The following is a 23,152-nucleotide window of genomic DNA, read 5'->3' as shown; positions in this document are numbered from 1 at the left end:
ATATGTATATGTATATATGTATATGTATATATGTATATGTATATATATGTATATGTATATAAATGTATGTCTATATGCCTTGTAAGTACAACAAACTGTACAGCCTTGTGTTCACTGCAGGTGAGCGACCTGAAATAATGTGTATAGGACACTGGTAAGTGTTATAATGTTTATGCTTTCATAAAAATGTTAGTTAGTACATTTCTATAACTGTAAACTGTGAAATAAAACCCTCAATTGATATCTCACACGAGGTCAGTAATGCTTGCCTTTAATCATCAAGCTTCTATTTATTATGTACCTAAGTATGAGACACGGTTCGTTATTGCTTATAATGTGTAAGCATGCCCCACTAGTATATATTTCATGGTTTCTCAAAAATTTGTGGACAGGTTGGGTGCTTGACGAAAACAAGCCAATTCGATTTTGGTTCAGGTCTGGACGCATATTCGGCCTATCAGTGGGATACAAGACTTAAACGGTTCAGCCTGCGGGAGGTATGCTCTCTTCCGAGTGCCGTTCTCATTTGTTCATGTTACTCCACTTTTAGAAAGAAAGAAAAAAAAAAAAAAGAGAAAATGCTTCTGGTCACAAGAAAAATGTTGTCATGGTTTTATTGTTTCAAGAAAACTTTTCTTATTTTCAGAAAATATTTTCTTACTAATAAAATTATTGCTGGCAGTTGTAGGTTTGAAAATATCCAATTTTTATTTTGTAATATCTGGATTTCAATAAATTATGAGTGACTTCTTTAATTTCTATCAATATTTTGATAAGCAAATGATATCTTTGCATTTGGTGAATGTCAAAATAGTTGACATGCAGCTTGTATACATTTTTTTCAGGTTTATAATATCACAGTAACAAAGCTCATTTGGTGATGTATTTTATCCAGCCACATGCAAACTGATCATGTGCACAGCCCTTTGGAAGTCAATCCCGATGTACGTGCTTTGTTTGATAATTTTTCCAATCATGCATCAATATCTGCTGAGGGAACACATTTCAGTTGCTTGTGAGGATAAACACCACTAATCAAATTTAGTTTAGATCCTCGCAGCTGCAAAGCACCATTTTGGAATGACAATGCCCCTCAAAACTTTTAATCCATTTCACAGATGAGAAATTTATCATATGGAGTTCTTTCCAGTGCTCATAAATAATGATGATTATAACCATTTTTATGCAAACAAGCCACCAATAACAAAAACTGGGTTTTGTTCTTTTAAAAAAAACAACAAACAACAAAAACCCGCAAAATTTTCAGCACAAGCGTGCCTATAACCTGTCTGACAGCTAAAGGTCAATCTCGTCGTTGGAGGAAAGTTTAATCTGGAATGAATAAAGTCTCTTACAATATACTTTTCATATTTTCAATGCTGAACACAATCAAGCTGGCTTATGGTTGATTCAGGCTGCCATTGCCTCGGTTTTACACGCACAATTCAGGCAGCTATGCACACTTGCCTCTTAACCTTCTCCTTCTGCTTTTTCCTGTGCACTCTATAAAGTCACAAGTTCGCTTCTAATGTTTCACACTTTCCACCTGTTTGCCATGCTCTTCCACCTCATCTCCTAGGCTTTGAATCGTTTAATTTTATTATTCGTTTATTTCATCATTTTTTTTTTACAATGCTTCACCATTCCAGCTGCTTCTTCTTGCTGTGTCTGCGAGTCATGTTTCAATGATTCTAATTTTTGAACAGAACATGCGAAAGATGTCAGCTTCTCTTGTGATTGGATTAATTTCCTGTAGTTTGCCATTGATATTTCATTGAAGCACTTTATACCTTATGTTTTTGCAGGGTTGTCTGAGGGGTTTTCTGAGACCTGTTTATGGTTGTTTAAGGGTCTTGTTATTGCACTGCTCAAAGCAATTAAGGACTAAGGGCAATCCAGTGTATATTAGGTATACACTTGGGCAGATCGAATGGTGGGTTTTGGTGGGGCAGGGGAGTGGGGTCAAATAATAAAGTGAAAATTGATGACAGTCAGGGGGTAAGATGAGAGGAAATGTGTAAGTGGGAAGAACGTTGCAACAAACTGAGTTTGAGAGAAAATAACATGAAAACAAAACTATGTATAAGGGAAAGAGATTGGGGAGGGTGCTCAGCAGTGCCACCATTTTTGTTTAAAGGGCAACGATCTTGTCCAGCTCATGCGTCCTCCCCTACCTCTCATTTACCCCTTACCAATCATTTGTCCAAGTTTTCCTCTGTTTTATCCTTCAACCCTGTTGTTGGTGTTTCCCCCGTCTTTCTATTGTTCCATTTGTTCTGTTGTGTCCTGATCTGTTCAGTGTTTTAGCTCTTCTACGAGCCATGACTTTGTATACAAAAAAGGGCATGTGTCAAAAAATGTTGCACTTGAATATTTTTTATCGCATTGATGGAATAATGTTCAATAACATAATGCATGGTTTAATTTTCAGAAAAAAAATCTGACTTTCAACATGGCAACAGTTTTCTGTTGTTTTCCAAAAACATGCCCAATGTGGCTCGCTTGATGCGACGCAAGTAATGCAGCTCGAATATGCAATGCTCTGAAGATGAGTGTGAGCCTATAAACATTTCATAAAGATGGACTATTCAGAAAAGACAAAGGCAGTAAAAACACTGTTGACCGATCTGTTCATTTTGATTCGCCGTGTGCCATTGCTTTTGGGAGGCAAACCTGAGTTTAGCATGCAGGCGAGCTAAAGCCAGAGGTTACTAGTAGTTTTAACAAAGATTTGTGGTTTCATCACACGATACCCTGATATTTTGGCAATGAAAATTTCACTCCACATTTGATAAGTTTCTTTAAATGAGAAATTAATTTGGTGAGAATTTTATGATATACCATACTATATTTTAACCCATCGATCAAAATACAAGTTGGCATGAGCTTGGCAGGAAATAGCTGACTTGGAGTTGATGCGATCCCCCTGTTAATTTGCAATTGGTCACTGGCTCTGACACCAATACATGTTTTTGTTACGGACCCGAGGCATCAAAAAGCTACATATATCGAACAAAGAGTTTCAAATGGGGCACCTCACCACCGTTAGAGCATTTGAGTTGCACGGGATGTGGCAGTAATTGGGAATTGTTGCTCCCAGCTTCCCGGCTCGGTGACAGAAGGCGCCATTTCCATTTTTGCCTTTCCATCCCTACCCCGTTTAGAATCCTGTGTGGGTATGGGCAACTTGCTAGTTGTATAAATACAGGAAAAAAAGTGTGTGTGTGTGTGTGTGTGTTTTTTTTCTTATCTTCTCCAAACACCAATACCTATGCACAGGGAGAAAGAACAGGAAGGAAGCCTGCAAGAAGCCACAATTTACTTCGCTTACAAAGATGACATGTCTTTGTCCATTCCATCATTCTTGCCATATGGGTAGTTGCATTATCACAGCTCACGAGAATAGTTAATGTGCTGAATTAAAATTAATTTGTTTCACATAAACCATGCTCACTGCCTTTCAATGGCCGTGTGTACATGGTCTTCCCTATTATTGAACAAGACGGCAGTTCGTTATCCTTTAAGAGTTAAATTGATAAATCAAAAACACAATGACAAAATTTAACTACATTAGTGAGAATACAAAGATATCCCAATCTCAATAAATCAATGCTTGCACAAGTCACTTTCACACTGTAGATGACTTCATAGGTCTATTTCACGTATGCTAATGAACACTGGCAATTGAACTCAAAGTGATACGACACAGTGAGAAACAAGTACGTGCTTGCTTCGTTATTTATTACACAATGGCACTAAATTCAACGTAAAAAGTTTCTTAGTATCCTGGCCCATAACGTCTTCGTACCTGATGTGTATTTGGATTTCTATTGAAATTTATTAAATTGCTATTGCCCGTAATGTGAAAATCACCGGTCTTTTCACCATCCACCAAACGTTGGTGGCAGTTGGTCAAAACTGTCTCCATCTGTGCAATACAACACTCATCAGTTCCTTTGCTCTTGAAGGTTGGGGTCACAATGAACATTGCTCATGCTAATGCTGACTACCTAAACCCTGACTTTGAAGAACAAGCCCAATGTCCCTAATCCCTCTCCTCCTGTACCTATCCTACACCCCATCACTGAAAACATCCGTTAGCATGTAGACTTCGCTCCTGCCAAGGTGCAGAGAAATCCCGAGCATCTTTTCATTCCTCCACTGCCGTTGGTCCACATGGCACGAGTGTCCTAACACTCAAAAAATCATATCTGCTTTCTCGACTCCGCTTTCTCCACTCTTTTTTTTCCTGGTAATTTTCTGAGGGCAGTCTGCCCACATGATGGAAAATCATCACAATTATCCCAGTTCATAAGAATGATACCAAAACCGATGCTCTTCATTATAGAGGAGTCGGTCTTCTCCATATCACCATATCATAATCGATGTAATGGTATTGATAATTACAGCAGATCTCAAGATTCATCTTTTTTCTCACTCTCTGATCTCTGTCCATCAGTTTTACTTCTGCTCAGGACACTTCACCTTGAAGATGCTGCTTGCATCAGTGTCAGAAATGGTGGGATGCCTTCAATGTCAAACAATTGGTTTGGGCTATTTCACTGGACATCTCCTGTGTACAACATTCTGTCTAACACCCCACCCTGATTTCCACAGTGTTATCGATGGTTTGCTCATCGACTGGTTATCAGGTTTCTGATGCACTCACAAGCAGCAGATTGTGACAGGATACGAACCCACGCTGTCCATTGAGAGACCGGCATACCTCAAGGTCGTGTCCTGGAACCAAATCTGTTGTTGATGTACATCGAAAACATGTCCTTGTCAATGGAAAATTAATTATATTTTACTTTTCAGGCCACTGCCACTTTGTTCCACACCCCTTCACAACTAGGCACGCTGCGGCAGAATCCTTTGTTCCTCCATAATGGGATCGGCAGGTAAATTACCCATTTTATTTCTGTTGTCAGCTTCTGGGAGATGTGCAGTTTTTGAAACTCCCAAGCCTCACTATCAGTTATAACCTATCTTGGGTAGATCATATTCCTGCTCCAAAGCTGGCCACCGCCTTGGGATTCTCTGCACAGCCAAGTCCTTCCTCTGCTGTCCTCAGTTTTTAACAGTGTACAAGGCCTTAATCGGGAGTGTCATGGAACTTGTCTCCTCACTGAACTGGTACTGCTGATTCTCGTCTTGATCCATTTTGGCCCTGAAATCCAAAGTCTTCTGTATCATAGGAATCTCATATTAGAAGGTGATGCTCAGGGTGTGCTTACTACTCACTAGAGGCAGATTGGTGACCTTGCCATTCGTTATTTACTTTATTCTGGTCTTCCTCCTCCTGTCCTCTCATCTCTCCACTTCCCCTCCACGTTGCACACATTCTTCTTGAAACCCTATTCTTGTTAACCTACACAAGTCTCCATTCTTTCATACCCCTCTTTTCACGCCTGTGGAACTGTTTCAGAGTCCTGTGTCTTGAGGTCTTTCCGAAAGAATTTCAAGTGTGTTTTCCATCGACACCTCGTCCTCGCCTGATTTTCCTTTCCTTGTGCTGTGTTGAATCCGTTTTTTTTGTTTTGCCCCTTTGTCTTATTTTGTTTGTTGATCCATTGCCCCCCTATTGTTCTGCTCTTTTGTGAGTCTCAATACCTGTATTTCATTGTATAGTTATTTGCTGGCTGGGGGTCTCAAGTCATATGGACCAGCCTGCAAATAACTATTGTTTTTTTTTATGTACAGAAAACTACAGAATCCTGATGCAACTGCTTTGACCAATGCAACTACGATTACACTACTACTTTAATTGCTCTGATTATTCCCATCTACTCGAGTGGCCAAGGAAAAATTTTGCTTCAAGTCTTTCACGAACCGGCTGACCATGCCCGACGTTCAACTGAACGTGGCACGAATTTGAAATGTCATCAGTGTGCCGGCAGCAACTCGCCTCTTCTTCACAGAGGACGCCGTGCCATCTTTAATGTCGACCAGCTAGTGCTGGCAGATGGGACACCCTTCTTAACGTCCATGCGATGGACGTTGCACTTTATGATGCAACACCCTGCCTGCAAAATACCAATCGGGTTTATAATCAAACCTCAGATATACAGCGTTCAAAGGTACACTGCCTCTAACACCATCCTGCCATGTTTTATCCATAAGAGTATAGAAAGTCAGACAATCATTTGATTGTTTTGAGCAGTGTGTTAAATAACGAAAGGGTTGATTTCCTTTGGTTGTAAAATCTTGAAAGGCATAGTTTTCCAAACAACCAGCACAGGAGTAACAGGAGTGTGACTTGCCATTTCAGAAAGGCTCTCATTGTTGCAACAGTCCAGTGAATGGTACTTATGGTTTCTGAATTGTGTTCTCACAATTGTGTGGAAATGGCTTTTGGCCAACTATATTTTATCAACAATTATGTCTGTTGAAGTCAGGTCCAAAGCGGTAACTAAGTAATGATGGAAATGAGTAAAGGTTTGTTTTTATTTTGTTATGATATTCCTAGTATTTGGTCTCACCCTTTATCACAACAGACACCAGCTTCAATTGCGTCAAGCATTTAAAAGTTGAAATTGCTCTGGGTTTTAAGGCAAGATGGTTGTGAGAGAACACCTAGAGAACCCATCTGTTTCATCCAAATAGACAAACATGGTTTTGCTGAATGTATGGCGTAGTCACGTGACGGCATAGTTCTGCAGAGTAAAAGTGACCCCTTGCAATGCACCCCATTTCATGTTGAGACAGCGTGGTTTTGATGTACTGTGCCTTGTCGTCTGCAGGCCTCAGCAAAAATGATGACCCTCAGCTCATGCAGGAGTGGTTCCGACTTGTTCAGGAGAAAAATACTCTCTTCCGCTATGAGTCCGAGCTCATGATCTTGTAAGGCAACCACTCTGGCATTGGGCGCTATTTATGCTTCGGGTTTAAAGTTTGGAAGCGATACAATCTCTGGGTCGGTGTGAAAATATTTTATGCTATATATAGTATTAAGTTTATTAGTTTTAATAAGTTGTATTTCAGAATACATTTATTACAGATTAGAAACAAAACATTCAAGTCTATTCATGTTACTCAACCATTGCTGTAATCAAAATAGACACCCTTCATCGAAATATCGAGGAGTGCAAAGTCTAGTTTTTCTTTTCAATGATGCCAATCTCATAATTATGGGCCGAAAAACAAGAAGCTATAAGCATTTATATTTATGTAAATATGGGACATTTTATATATCCAGTAACAATGGGTGGTTGAGGATTGTATCAACAAGATCCATTATGAGTACTCCAACCTGTAGTTGTACCAAATGGCTCAACGTTTCGAGCAGCAATACGGCAAGCCGTACCTCCACTAGCCTTTCTTGAGAGCAAATTTTCCCGTGATTATCCTCCGCCCTTTTATGGAGGTGGAACGGGGTGGGCCTGCTCAGTCGACCAATCACCGAGCTACTTCTGCAAGATCACATGACGATGCGAATTCCAACACAAACCCATGTAAGCATCCATTAATGAGGTATATAAATTGCATTTTACACCCTCGCTGTTCATGTTGTTTCTAAGCGTCAACAAGAGCCATCATGTCCCACTTTGTCTTCGCCCTTCTCCCCCTACCGGAGCATCTCGAGAGTGTTGATGTATAAGAGGACCATACGCTTGTGCCAAGGTTATGGTCTCCTCTGCAGGAGATGACCCCATTTGTCTAGTGTCCCACGCCTCCAGTATACGCCTTCTAGTATGGTTTGGGGATGTAGCCAGAATGTTCACCTCATCCCATAGAGGAATATGGCCAGGCCTCAACCCATGTTTCGCAATGGCTGATCTTTCCAGGTGGTTACACTCAAAGGATTTGCGGTGTTCTTTAATGCGCTGGCCCGGGGTCCTTCCGGTCTGTCCTATGTACTCTGCCCCACATATACAAGGGCTATTGTATACTACACCTGTGCAGTCTCTCCTGGGTACTTTGTCCTCGACTGTGGTAAGAACTCAACTCGAGGTATAAATCGGTTGGAAGCTCACCTTCACCTCCACCAACTTTACAATCCTACCGATCCTGTGGGACAAGGTAGTATGCAGAAACCCGTGGCTGATTCCTGTGGTATCCTCCGTTTTCTTGGAGTTGCCAGGAGCATTTTCTTTTTTGGGCAGAGATTATCTGGGTAACCGTTTGTTTGTAAGACCAATTGTACATGTATTTCCTTCATCATGCCCTCCAAGATGGAAGGTATGGTTCTTGCCCTTTCCACCAGTGTGTTTTCCACAGCTGTTTTATGCATTGTAGGATGGTAGCACCCGAACTCAAGGTAGTGATCCGTCTTGGTGGGTTTTCTATATTACCATCACGCTTAAACTTCCATTGGGGTTCCTCGTTACCATAGTGTCCAGAAAAGGAAGTGACCCCATTCCGCTCTTCCTCACGTGTTAATTTGATGGAAAGAAACGTTCCGTCAATGTCCTCCAGGATTGCATTAATAGCCGTGCTGGGACAGATAACAAACGTGTCATCCACGTACTGATACCGTATTTGTGTCTGTATCGAGAGAGAGAGAGGTAGTGGGATAATGGTATGGGAAATTAAGGGAAGAAATCGGTTTTTACAGGGTTGATAAAACATACAGCCATCAAGGCTTTTTCAAAGCCAAGCAATACATCCTGGTGTTTGTCTTATTTGTAACAGGTTCGTAATCCAACAAAATAATGACCCTAAGAATGCTTTTAAATTTCCATCCAGAATGGTAGCCGTTGTTGGCCAACCAAATGCTCAGATTTATCAGCAATTTCGCTTGCTTGGGATTAATTTGTGTTAAGAGGCAAATTACGCCACGTAACGCAACGCTAATGAAAATAAACGGCTCGAATACCTTATCTACATCAAGATGCTATCAAAACAAAGGGTGGCTAATCTGCTTGAAGTATCATTTGAGTGTTGATGTTTTTAATCGTTGTTGAATTTTTGGTTCTCTTAAGACCATGATCATGACCCTCCCTCTCACGAACAAACTATGCACAGAAGTTAGTCTTCTTTCAGTGTTATCCCTTCACTTTTGATATACTTCTTCCAACATTTTCAAAGAGCTTGTAACAATTTCCATAAAACCATTCTTGGCAACTGCCTTTTGAAAGGCACTTCAGACTGGGAAACGGCACAAAGTCGCACAGTTTTAAGGTCAGGCGAGTTCGGAGGATGCGGGAATGACGACATGCCACGATTGGCGAGAAAGTCACGGATGAGAAGTGACGTATGGAATGACGCATTGCCGGCTGAAGGATCCATTTGCCCTTTGAACATTTACATTGCATATAGAATTGATGAGACTGAGCACATCCTCGTAAAAGAGAGCGCCGCTGTTTGTCCTTTGGGACAAAATTCATTGGGAACAATTCCTTTGGCACCAACAAACATTGTGAGCATTGATGACTTCCCACGTGACCTATCAGTTCGGCTTTTTTTAAACACAAAACTCTAAGCTCATGGACTAGCGAAGAGGGGAAAGAGGCGATGTACCGACAGTAGGAAAATGGACGTGACATGACAAAGCTCCACCAAAACTCCTAATGAAGGAGAGTGGGTTGGAGAGTTCGACATGGACATTAGCAAGGTGATGGTTAACGACTTGCCGAAGGATGAACGCACGCTTGTTGTGAGGTCACTTCACCAAGATAGACGCTGCCTATTTCTTTGGCTGTGGTGATGGAGGCAACTTCCACACTACATTCTAGGCCTGTATTTCAGAGTTCTTCAAGTACATCTTTGGATGATGTGCTTCAAGATGGTTCCGCATATCCGCAGCTTTTTTTTTCGACCTACTGGACATGTCAGTCGTTTCTGTTTCTGACGATCTCACAATTTCTCAGGAATACAATGTTCAGCCACACGATGCGTGAAGTCTTCATTAAGCGTAGTTTGTCAGGAACCACACGAGATGCTCAGTGTCGCAGCCAGGCTGCCGATTGATTGGTGTCGCGAGTTGTGAACAAGAGACTGCACAGTGTGAATCGTGTCACGGCTTGTCGATGGCTGTGCACTGCCTTCATTAAATCTTCAGTTGTTTCCACATCATTCGCAAAATCGTCTGTTCCATTCAAATACCAGACTTATCGCATCCAGTCCGTAGACTACAGTTCACACCAGTCCATGTCCACTGCTGTTCACTGATACAACACGTCCTGGACCCTTTTTGATTGGTCCTCATAATATTCATTTGATTTATTTATTTTTCACTTTATCATTAGAATTAAAAACATAACATAAAAAATAATAAAATGACCGTTTTTTTACAGCCATTTTTCCCTGCTGTGCAGGGGTTTGGCTTTTTCTTGAGGCAATGTTTTACGCCGGATGCCCTTCCTGACACCAACCCTGGTCGCCTCTTACGACACACAGGGATATGGTACACCTATTCTATCCGGGGCATACACCGGGACCAGTACACTGGTACTCATTTCGCCGACCTCGGAAGGATGACAGGCTGAGTCAACCCCCTGGTGTTAATTCAGCAGCCAACGGGGCTTGAACTCAGGACCCTTGGATCCCAAGCCACCACCCTAACCACTAAGCCAACACCAGGCTTAAAAACGTAACATAGCATTTGATATTTTATTTTTTCCTTTCAAATTTGAATTTGCTTCCAAACTTTTGACATCGTTTCCTAGCAAAACAATATGAACCCCTCCACTAACCCTGACCCACTCACTCCACTCGCACGCGTTTTTATTTAATTTTTTCCTCTCTCCTATTCCTTAACTCCCTACTTCCCTGAACTTATTTTTGTTTGCTATTGGCCTCTTTGTTGAACATTTTATTTTTACTTTGTGTGTTAGGAACCAATAAGTTCAAACACATTTGGTGTTTAAACACTGATGTTGGAAATTGTAGCCGACGTGGGCTCTTTGCGACTTTGTACATTGAGTATTATAGTATAAAGCTCATTTATCACATTATTTTGTGGCATTTGTAAAAGTAAAGTTAGTTTTGTTCTCCAAACACGAGGGCAATTTTGTCTCTTTGTGCTTCTCTGCAACCAGTGCAAGGGAACTTGAACTCGAAGACAGGCAGAGCAGACTTCAGCAAGAGCTCCGAGAACGCATGGCCTTGGATGGTAAGGGACACTTTACTCTGCCTTCGCGAACAAAAGACACTTTGTGATTTGACCTGTCGTGTTTCATTCCTACCACTGCCTATTTCTCAAGGTTGTAATTGCATCAAATGTTTTCGGACATTGTTCAAGTACTTTGAATTTGAGTTGGAGTGAATATTGAAGTCTCTCACTTCAGTGAGTGAACTCTCACTGCAAAATTGAGCAACTTGGGACACAGAAAATGCTGTATCGCATGCATCGTCTTTGTACCCACAATACTTAGTACATCAAACAAAGTTGCTGTCTGTTTCGTGGTTTGGAAAGCAAAGAAATTTTCGCTCTGGCAATTGATGTAATTCCTTCCACAAACAAGCAATGGCTACATCTTTGAGCATGATGTGAGTTTTACTTATAACTGCGTTATCATCAAATGATTAACATCACATTTAACTCCTTTATTACCTCTGCCACCGAAAGTCAAGGAGGTTATGTTTTCACCCCTCTCTGTCTCTGTTTGTTTGCCTGTTTTTTTTGTCTGTGTGCAGGATATCTCAAAAAAATTTGCACGGATCCAGATGAAATTTTGTGGACAGGTTCAGTGTGTGACAAGGACGAACTGATTTGATTTTGGTGAAGATCCGGATCTGGATCCGACTACGAGAATGTTTTAAGTGATTCTTCTTAAGTGATTCTTTAAGTGATTCTTTAAGTTTTAAGCACAAATGTGACATTTTATAGTCGGGCTGAGATTGCGATCCAGATTAAACAGCTCAAACAGCGCTATCTCTGCACCATCAAATCGGACGATAATAGGAAGGTTTTATTGAAATTTATCGCTATCATTCCTTTCCCCATATGATATACGCATACTAACATTTGAAAAGCATCATAAGATTCATTCTTCTTCCTGCCCTCTCTTCTTTACTCACTTGTTTTTCCCCTGCTGCATATCCATTTTTCAGGCAATAATCCTGTAATAGGTAGACCAACATTGATGAAAACTTTACAATTCACGCAGAACCTTCCTTGTCTGTCGGTTTTATGGCTATATATTTTATAAATGGATTATATACTGTAATTCAGTAAATATCTTTTATATCACCAAAGTTATCCTCATTGCTGTGCGAAGCAAATGATGCTGAAAACTTGGGCGTTAATCCTCTTCAGAGCAAGAGGACATGAATGTGACACATACTCTTATGTTTGGCAAAAATGCAGGCCAATCCAATTTGTGATCTGCATTAACTAATCATCAGTGATTAGATAGCCGATGGTCAATCATGAAAATTGAAATAGAGCAACAAAGCTTGTGCTCGGTGATTGTGGAAAGTAATGTACTTCAGTCGTATTCATGTAATTTCGCGGCGTGACAGAACAGATAGAAATATGTCACTGATAAACCAAATTGATTGGGTCTCATTTTGACGTACTTATTTTGACCATGACCTCTCACTCATACAATAATGATATAGTCATACGTTCAACACCAAATACAGAACAATAGAAAACTCGGCAATTGTTCTTGACATTCCTCTTTTTACTTCCATTTATTGTTCTACTGTCATTGGTTCATTTTGATATCAAGGTTCAAATTATGCACATTATATTCTATTGTTCTGGAAAAATTAAACAGTTAAATGTGATGTAAAAGCTCAGCCCATTCTGCCAACCAATAATTGTTCTACGTGAATAGTTTATTTTTTATTTTTTTAACTTAATTTTATTTTAACAAAGAGCATGACAAACATTATTACAGTGAACATGATGACAACCTATCATTATTACAGTTTTAACAAAGAACATGACAAACATAATTACAGTAAACGTGATGACAACCTCTCATTATAATAGTTTTAACAAAGAACATGACAAACATTAATACAGTGAACATGATGACAATCAATCATTATTATTATAGTTTTAACAAAGAACATGACACATTAATACAGTGAACATGATGACAACCTATCATTATTATTATTATAGTTTGAACAAAGAACATAACAAACATTATTAAATTGAATGTAATGACAACCTATCATGATGACAGTTTTAACAAAGAACATGACAAACATTAATACAGTGAACATGATGACAACCTATCATTATTACAGTTTTAACAAAGAACATGACAAACATTATGACAGTGAACATGATGACAACCTATCATTATTATAGTTTTAACAAAGAACATGACACACATTAACACAGTGAACATGATGACAACCTATCATGATTTTAGTTTTAACAAAGAACATGACAAACATTAATACAGTGAATGTCAGGACAACCTATCATTATTACACTTTGAACAAAGAACATGACAAACATTAATACAGTGAACATGATGACAACTTATCATCATTACAGTTTTAACAAAGAACATGACAAACATTATTTCAGTGAACATGATGACAACCTATCATTATTATAGTTTTAAAAAAGAACATGACAAACATTAATACAGTGAACATGATGACAACTTATCATTATTACAGTTTTAACAAAGAACATGACAAACATTATCACAGTGAACATGATCACAACCTATCAATATTATAGTTTTAACAAAGGACATGACAAACATTAATACAGTGAATGTAATGACAACCTATCATTTTTACAAATTTAACAAAGAACATGACAAACATTAATACATTGAACATGATGACAATCAATCATGAGTATTATTGTTTAAACAAAGAACATGACACATTAATACAGTGAACATGAATGCAACCTATCATTATTATTATAGTTTGAACAAAGAACATGACAAACATTAATACAGTGAATGTAATGACAACCTATCATTATTACAGTTTGAACAAAGAACATGACAAACATTAATACAATGAACATGATGACAATCAATCATTATCACAGCTTTAACAAAGAACATGACAAACATTATGACAGTCAACATGATGACAACCTATCATTATTACAGTTTTAACAAACAACATGACAAACATAATTACAGTAAACGTGATGACAACCTCACATTATAATAGTTTTAACAAAGAACATGACAAACATTAATACAGTGAACATGATGACAATCAATCATTATTATTATAGTTTTAACAAAGAACATGACACATTAATACAGTGAACATGATGACAACCTATCATTATTATTATAGTTTGAACAAAGAACATGACAAACATTAATACATTGAATGTAATGACAACCTATCATGATGACAGTTTTAACAAAGAACATGACAAACATTATGACAGTGAACATGATGACAACCTATCATTATTACAGTTTTAACAAAGAACATGACAAACATTATGACAGTGAACATGATGACAACCTATCATTATTATAGTTTTAACAAAGAACATGACACACATTAACACAGTGAACATGATGACAACCTATCATTATTACACTTTGAACAAAGAACATGACAAACATTAATACAGTGAACATGATGACAACTTATCATTATTACAGTTTTAACAAAGAACATGACAAACATTATTTCAGTGAACATGATGACAACCTATCATTATTATAGTTTTAAAAAAGAACATGACAAACATTAATACAGTGAACATGATGACAACTTATCATTATTACAGTTTTAACAAAGAACATGACAAACATTATCACAGTGAACATGATCACAACCTATCAATATTATAGTTTTAACAAAGGACATGACAAACATTAATACAGTGAATGTAATGACAACCTATCATTTTTACAAATTTAACAAAGAACATGACAAACATTAATACATTGAACATGATGACAATCAATCATGATTATTATTGTTTAAACAAAGAACATGACACATTAATACAGTGAACATGAATGCAACCTATCATTATTATGATAGTTTGAACAAAGAACATGACAAACATTAATACAGTGAATGTAATGACAACCTATCATGATGACAGTTTGAACAAAGAATATGACAAACATTAATACAGTGAATGTAATGACAACCTATCATTATTACAGTTTGAAGAAAGAACATGACAAACATTAATACAATGAACATGATGACAATCAATCATTATCACAGCTTTAACAAAGAACATGACAAACATTATGACAGTCAACATGATGACAACCTATCATTATTACAGTTTTAACAAAGAACATGACAAACATCATTACAGTCAACATGATGACAACCTATCATTATTACAGTTTTAACAAAGAACATGACAAACATTATTACAGTGAACATGATGACAACCTATCATTACGATAGTTTCAACAAAGAACATGACACACATTAATTCAGTGAACATGATGACAACCTATCATTATTATAGTTTTAACAAAGAACATGACATACATTAATACAGTGAATAGAATGACAACATATCATTATGACAGTTTTAACAAAGAACATGACAAACATTAATACAGTGAACATGATGACAACCTATAATTATTACAGTTTTCACAAAGAACATGACAAACATTATAACAGTCAACGTGATGACAACCTATCATTATCACAGTTTCAACAAAGAACATGACAAATATTATTACAGTGAACGTGATGACAACCTATCATTATTACAGTTTTAACAAAGAACATGACAAACATAATGACAGTGAACGTGATGACAACCCAGCATTATTACAGTTTTAACAAAGAACATGACAAACATTAATACAGTGAACATGATGACAACCTATAATTATTACAGTTTTCACAAAGAACATGACAAACATTATAACAGTCAACGTGATGACAACCTATCATTATTACAGTTTTTACAAAGAACATGACACACATTAATCCAGTGAACATGAAGACAACCTTTCATTATTATTATAGTTTGAACAAAGAAAATGACAAACATTAATACAGTGAATGTAATGACAACCTATCATTATGACAGTTTTAACAAAGAACATGACAAATATTAATCCAGTGAACATGATGACAACCTATCATTATTACAGTTTTCACAAAGAACATGACAAACATTATAACAGTCAACGTGATGACAACCTATCATTATTACAGTTTTAACAAAGAACATGACAAACATTAATACAGTGAATGTAATGACAACCGATCATTATTACAGTTTTAACAAAGAACATGACAAACATTAATACAGTGAACATGATGACAACCTATAATTATTACAGTTTTCACAAAGAACATGACAAACATTATAATAGTGAACATGATGACAACCTATCATTATTATAGTTTTAACAAAGAACATGACAAACATTAATACAATGAACATGATGACAATCAATCATTATCACAGCTTTAACAAAGAACATGACAAACATTATGACAGTCAACATGATGACAACCTATCATTATTACAGTTTTAACAAAGAACATGACAAACATAATTACAGTAAACGTGATGACAACCTCACATTATAATAGTTTTAACAAAGAACATGACAAACATTAATACAGTGAACATGATGACAATCAATCATTATTATTATAGTTTTAACAAAGAACATGACACATTAATACAGTGAACATGATGACAACCTATCATTATTATTATAGTTTGAACAAAGAACATGACAAACATTAATACATTGAATGTAATGACAACCTATCATGATGACAGTTTTAACAAAGAACATGACAAACATTATGACAGTGAACATGATGACAACCTATCATTAATACAGTTTTAACAAAGAACATGACAAACATTATGACAGTGAACATGATGACAACCTATCATTATTATAGTTTTAACAAAGAACATGACACACATTAACACAGTGAACATGATGACAACCTATCATTATTACACTTTGAACAAAGAACATGACAAACATTAATACAGTGAACATGAATGCAACCTATCATTATTATTATAGTTTGAACAAAGAACATGACAAACATTAATACAGTGAATGTAATGACAACCTATCATGATGACAGTTTTAACAAAGAACATGACAGACATTAATACAGTGAATGTAATGACAACCTATCATTATTACAGTTTGAACAATGAACATGATGACAATCAATCATTATCAAAGAGCTTTAACAAAGAACATGACAAACATTATGACAGTCAACATGATGACAACCTATCATTATTACAGTTTTAACAAAGAACATGACAAACATTATTACAGTCAACATGATGACAACCTATCATTATTACAGTTTTAACAAAGAACATGACAAACATTATTACAGTGAACATGATGACAACTTATCATTACGATAGTTTCAACAAAGAACATGACACACATTAATTCAGTGAACATGATGACAACCTATCATTATTATAGTTTTAACAAAGAACATGACATACATTAATACAGTGAATGTAATGACAACATATCATTATGACAGTTTTAACAAAGAACATGACAAACATTAATACAGTGAACATGATGACAACCTATAATTATTACAGTTTTCACAAAGAACATGACAAACATTATAACAGTCAACGTGATGACAACCTATCATTATCACAGTTTCAACAAAGAACATGACAAACATTATTACAGTGAACGTGATGACAACCTATCATTATTACAGTTTTAACAAAGAACATGACAAACATAATGACAGTGAACGTGATGACAACCGAGCATCATTACAGTTTTAACAAAGAACATGACAAACATTAATACAGTGAACATGATGACAACCTATAATTATTACAGTTTTCACAAAGAACATGACAAACATTATAACAGTCAACGTGATGACAACCTATCATTATTACAGTTTTTACAAAGAACATGACACACATTAATCCAGTGAACATGAAGACAACCTTTCATTATTATTATAGTTTGAACAAAGAAAATGACAAACATTAATACAGTGAATGTAATGACAACCTATCATTATGACAGTTTTAACAAAGAACTTGACAAATATTAATCCAGTGAACATGATGACAACCTATCATTATTGCAGTTTTAACAAAGAGCATGACAAACATTAATACAGTGAATGTAATGACAACCGATCATTATTACAGTTTTAACAAATAACATGACAAACATTATAATAGTGAACATGATGACAACCTATCATTATTACAGTTTTAACAAAGAACATGGCAAACGTTATTACAGTGAACATGATGACAACCTATCATTATTACAGTTTGAACAAAGAACATGACAAACATTAATACAGTGAACATGATGACAACCTATCATTATTTCAGTTTTAACAAAGAACATGACAAACATTATTACAGTCAAGGTGATGACAACCTATCATTATTACAGTTTTAACAAAGAACATGACAAACATTATTACAGTGAACATGATGACAACCTATCATTATTTCAGTTTTAACAAAGAACATGACAAACATTATTACAGTGAACATGATGACAACCTATAATTATTACAGTTTTCACAAAGAACATGACAAACATTATTACAGTCAACGTGATGACAACCTATCATTATTACAGTTTTAACAAAGAACATGACAAACATTATTACAGTGAACATGATGACAACCTATCATGATTACAGTTTTAACAAAGAACATGACAAACATTAATACAGTTAACATGATGACAACCTATCATTATCACAGTTTAAACAAAGGACATGACAAGCATTAATACAGTGAATGCAATGACAACCTATCATTATTGCAGTTTTAACAAAGAACATGACAAACATTGTTACAGTAAACATGATGACAACCTATCATTATTACAGTTTTAACAAAGAACATGACAAACATAATGACAGTGAACGTGATGACAGCCGAGCATTATTACACTTTTAACAAAGAATATGACAAACATTATTACAGTGAACATGATGACAACCTATCATTATTACAGTTTTTACAAAGAACATGACACACATTAATACAGTGAACATGATGACAACCTATCATTATTTCAGTTTTAACAAAGAACATGACAAACATTATTACAGTGAACATGATGACAACCTATCATTATTTCAGTTTTAACAAAGAACATGACAAACATTATTACAGTGAACATGATGACAACCTATCATTATTTCAGTTTTAACAAAGAACATGACAAACATTATTACAGTGAACATGATGACAACCTATCATTATTTCAGTTTTAACAAAGAACATGACAAATATTAATACAGTGAACATGATGACAACCTATCATTATTTCAGTTTTAACAAAGAACATGACAAACATTATTACAGTCAACGTGATGACAACCTATCATTATTACAGTTTTAACAAAGAACATGACAAACATTATTACAGTGAACATGATGACAACCTATCATGATTACAGTTTTAACAAAGAACATGACAAACATTATTACAGTGAACATGATGACAACCTATCATTATTTCAGTTTTAACAAAGAACATGACAAACATTATTACAGTGAACATGATGACAACCTATCATTATTTCAGTTTTAACAAAGAACATGACAAACATTATTACAGTGAACATGATGACAACCTATCATTATTTCAGTTTTAACAAAGAACATGACAAACATTATTACAGTGAACATGATGACAACCTATCATTATTTCAGTTTTAACAAAGAACATGACAAACATTATTACAGTCAACGTGATGACAACCAATCATTATTACTGTTTTAACAAAGAACATGACAAACATTATTACAGTGAACATGATGACAACCTATCATGATTACAGTTTTAACAAAGAACATGACAAACATTAATACAGTTAACATGATGACAACCTATCATTATCACAGTTTAAACAAAGGACATGACAAACATTAATACTGTGAATGCAATGACAACCTATCATTATTGCAGTTTTAACAAAGAACATGACAAACATTGTTACAGTAAACATGATGACAACCTATCAATATTATAGTTTCAAGAAAGAACATGACAAACAATAATACAATGAACATGATGACAACCTATCATTATTATAGTTTTAACAAAGAACATGACAAACATTAATACAGTGAACATGATGACAACCTATAATTATTACAGTTTTAACAAAGAACATGACAAACATAATGACAGTGAACGTGATGACAGCCGAGCATTATTACACTTTTAACAAAGAATATGACAAACATTATTACAGTGAACATGATGACAACCTATCATTATTACAGTTTTTACAAAGAACATGACACACATTAATACAGTGAACATGAAGACAACCTTTCATTATTATTATAATTTGAACAAAGAACACGACAAACATTAATACAGTGAATGTAATGACAACCTATCATTATGACAGTTTTAACAAAGAACATGACAAACATTAATACAGTGAACATGATGACAACCTATAATTATTACAGTTTTCACAAAGAACATGACAACCATTATAACAGTCAACGTGATGACAACCTATCATTATTACAGTTTCAACAAAGAACATGACAAACATTATTACAGTGAACGTGATGACAACCTATCATTATTGCAGTTTTAACAAAGAACATGACAAACATTAATACAATGAACATGATGACAATCAATCATTATTACAGTTTTAACAAAGAACATGACAAACATTATTACAGTGAACATGATGACAACCTATCATTATTTCAGTTTTAACAAAGAACATGACAAACATTATTACAGTCAACGTGATGACAACCAATCATTATTACAGTTTTAACAAAGAACATGACAAACATTATTACAGTGAACATGATGACAACCTATCATGATTACAGTTTTAACAAAGAACATGACAAACATTAATACAGTTAACATGATGACAACCTATCATTATCACAGTTTAAACAAAGGACATGACAAACATTAATACTGTGAATGCAATGACAACCTATCATTATTGCAGTTTTAACAAAGAACATGACAAACATTGTTACAGTAAACATGATGACAACCTATCAATATTATAGTTTCAAGAAAGAACATGACAAACAATAATACAATGAACATGATGACAACCTATCATTATTATAGTTTTAACAAAGAACATGACAAACATTAATACAGTGAACAAGATGACAACCTATAATTATTACAGTTTTAACAAAGAACATGACAAACATAATGACAGTGAACGTGATGACAGCCGAGCATTATTACACTTTTAACAAAGAACATGACAAACATTGTTTCAGTAAACATGATGACAACCTATCAATATTATAGTTTCAAGAAAGAACATGACAAACAATAATACAATGAACATGATGACAACCTATCATTATTATAGTTTTAACAAAGAACATGACAAACATTAATACAGTTAACATGATGACAACCTATCATTATCACAGTTTAAACAAAGGACATGACAAACATTAATACTGTGAATGCAATGACAACCTATCATTATTGCAGTTTTAACAAAGAACATGACAAACATTGTTACAGTAAACATGATGACAACCTATCAATATTATAGTTTCAAGAAAGAACATGACAAACAATAATACAATGAACATGATGACAACCTATCATTATTATAGTTTTAACAAAGAACATGACAAACATTAATACAGTGAACAAGATGACAACCTATAATTATTACAGTTTTAACAAAGAACATGACAAACATAATGACAGTGAACGTGATGACAGCCGAGCATTATTACACTTTTAACAAAGAATATGACAAACATTATTACAGTGAACATGATGACAACCTATCATTATTACAGTTTTTACAAAGAACATGACAACCATTAATACAGTGAACATGAAGACAACCTTTCATTATTATTATAATTTGAACAAAGAACACGACAAACATTAATACAGTGAATGTAATGACAACCTATCATTATGACAGTTTTAACAAAGAACATGACAAACATTAATACAGTGAACATGATGACAACCTATAATTATTACAGTTTTCACAAAGAACATGACAACCATTATAACAGTCAACGTGATGACAACCTATCATTATTACAGTTTCAACAAAGAACATGACAAACATTATTACAGTGAACGTGATGACAACCTATCATTATTGCAGTTTTAACAAAGAACATGACAAACATGAATACAGTGAACATGATGACAACCTGTAATTATTACAGTTTTCACAAAGAACATGACAAACATTATAACAGTCAACGTGATGTCAACCGAGCATTATTACAGTTTTAACAAAGAACATGACAAACATTAATACAGTGAACATGATGACAACCTATAATTATTACAGTTTTCACAAAGAACATGACAAACATTATAACAGTCAACGTGATGACAACCTATCATTATTACAGTTTTTACAAAGAACATGACACACATTAATCCAGTGAACATGAAGACAATCTTTCATTATTATTATAGTTTGAACAAAGAAAATGACAAACATTAATACAGTGAATGTAATGACAACCTATCATTATGACAGTTTTAACAAAGAACATGACAAATATTAATCCAGTGAACATGATGACAACCTATCATTATTACAGTTTTAACAAAGAGCATGACAAACATTAATACAGTGAATGTAATGACAACCGATCATTATTACAGTTTTAACAAAGAACATGACAAACATTAATACAGTGAACATGATGACAACCAATCATTATTATTATAGTTTGAAGAAAGAACATGACAAACATTAATACAGTGAACATGATGACAACCTATAATTATTACAGTTTTCACAAAGAACATGACAAACATTATAACAGTCAACATGATGACAACCTATCATTATTACAGTTTTTACAAAGAACATGACACACATTAATCCAGTGAACATGAAGACAATCTTTCATTATTATTATAGTTTGAACAAAGAAAATGACAAACATTAATACAGTGAATGTAATGACAACCTATCATTATGACAGTTTTAACAAAGAATATGACAAATATTAATCCAGTGAACATGATGACAACCTATCATTATTACAGTTTTAACAAAGAACATGACAAACATTAATACAGTGAACATGATGACAACCGATCATTATTACAGTTTTAACAAAGAACATGACAAACATTAATACAGTGAATGTAATGACAACCTATCATTATTAGTTTTAACAAAGAGCATGACAAACATTAATACAGTGAATGTAATGACAACCGATCATTATTACAGTTTTAACAAAGAACATGACAAACATTAATACAGTGAACATGATGACAACCTATCATGATATTAGTTT

The 23,152-nt window shown here is 35.2% G+C and overlaps 1 protein-coding gene across 16 annotated transcripts in view; it reads left to right on the top strand.

The window, feature by feature from the left end:
* The window catches only part of MICAL3 (microtubule associated monooxygenase, calponin and LIM domain containing 3), a 329,542-nt gene that overhangs the window by 292,374 nt on the left and 14,016 nt on the right, over window positions 1-23,152 (top strand). For 15 of the 16 annotated variants that reach the window (XM_085884102.1, XM_085884103.1, XM_085884101.1 and 12 more), the window contains 2 exons: window positions 6,744-6,843; window positions 10,983-11,056. In XM_085884102.1, coding sequence (XP_085740228.1) covers window positions 6,744-6,843; window positions 10,983-11,056 — 174 coding nt within the window. Of the gene's footprint in view, window positions 1-392; window positions 498-6,743; window positions 6,844-10,982; window positions 11,057-23,152 lie in introns of those variants that run through there. The other variant, XR_015058963.1, reaches the window with a different exon arrangement.

This window comes from Eptatretus burgeri, chromosome 6 (genome assembly GCF_056783735.1).
Source record: "Eptatretus burgeri isolate ZD-2024b chromosome 6, Ebu_testis_v1, whole genome shotgun sequence".
Taxonomy (NCBI): domain Eukaryota; kingdom Metazoa; phylum Chordata; class Myxini; order Myxiniformes; family Myxinidae; genus Eptatretus; species Eptatretus burgeri.
The sequence above is the reverse complement of the archived record's forward strand: the minus strand, read 5'-3'. Positions and strand labels throughout refer to the sequence as shown.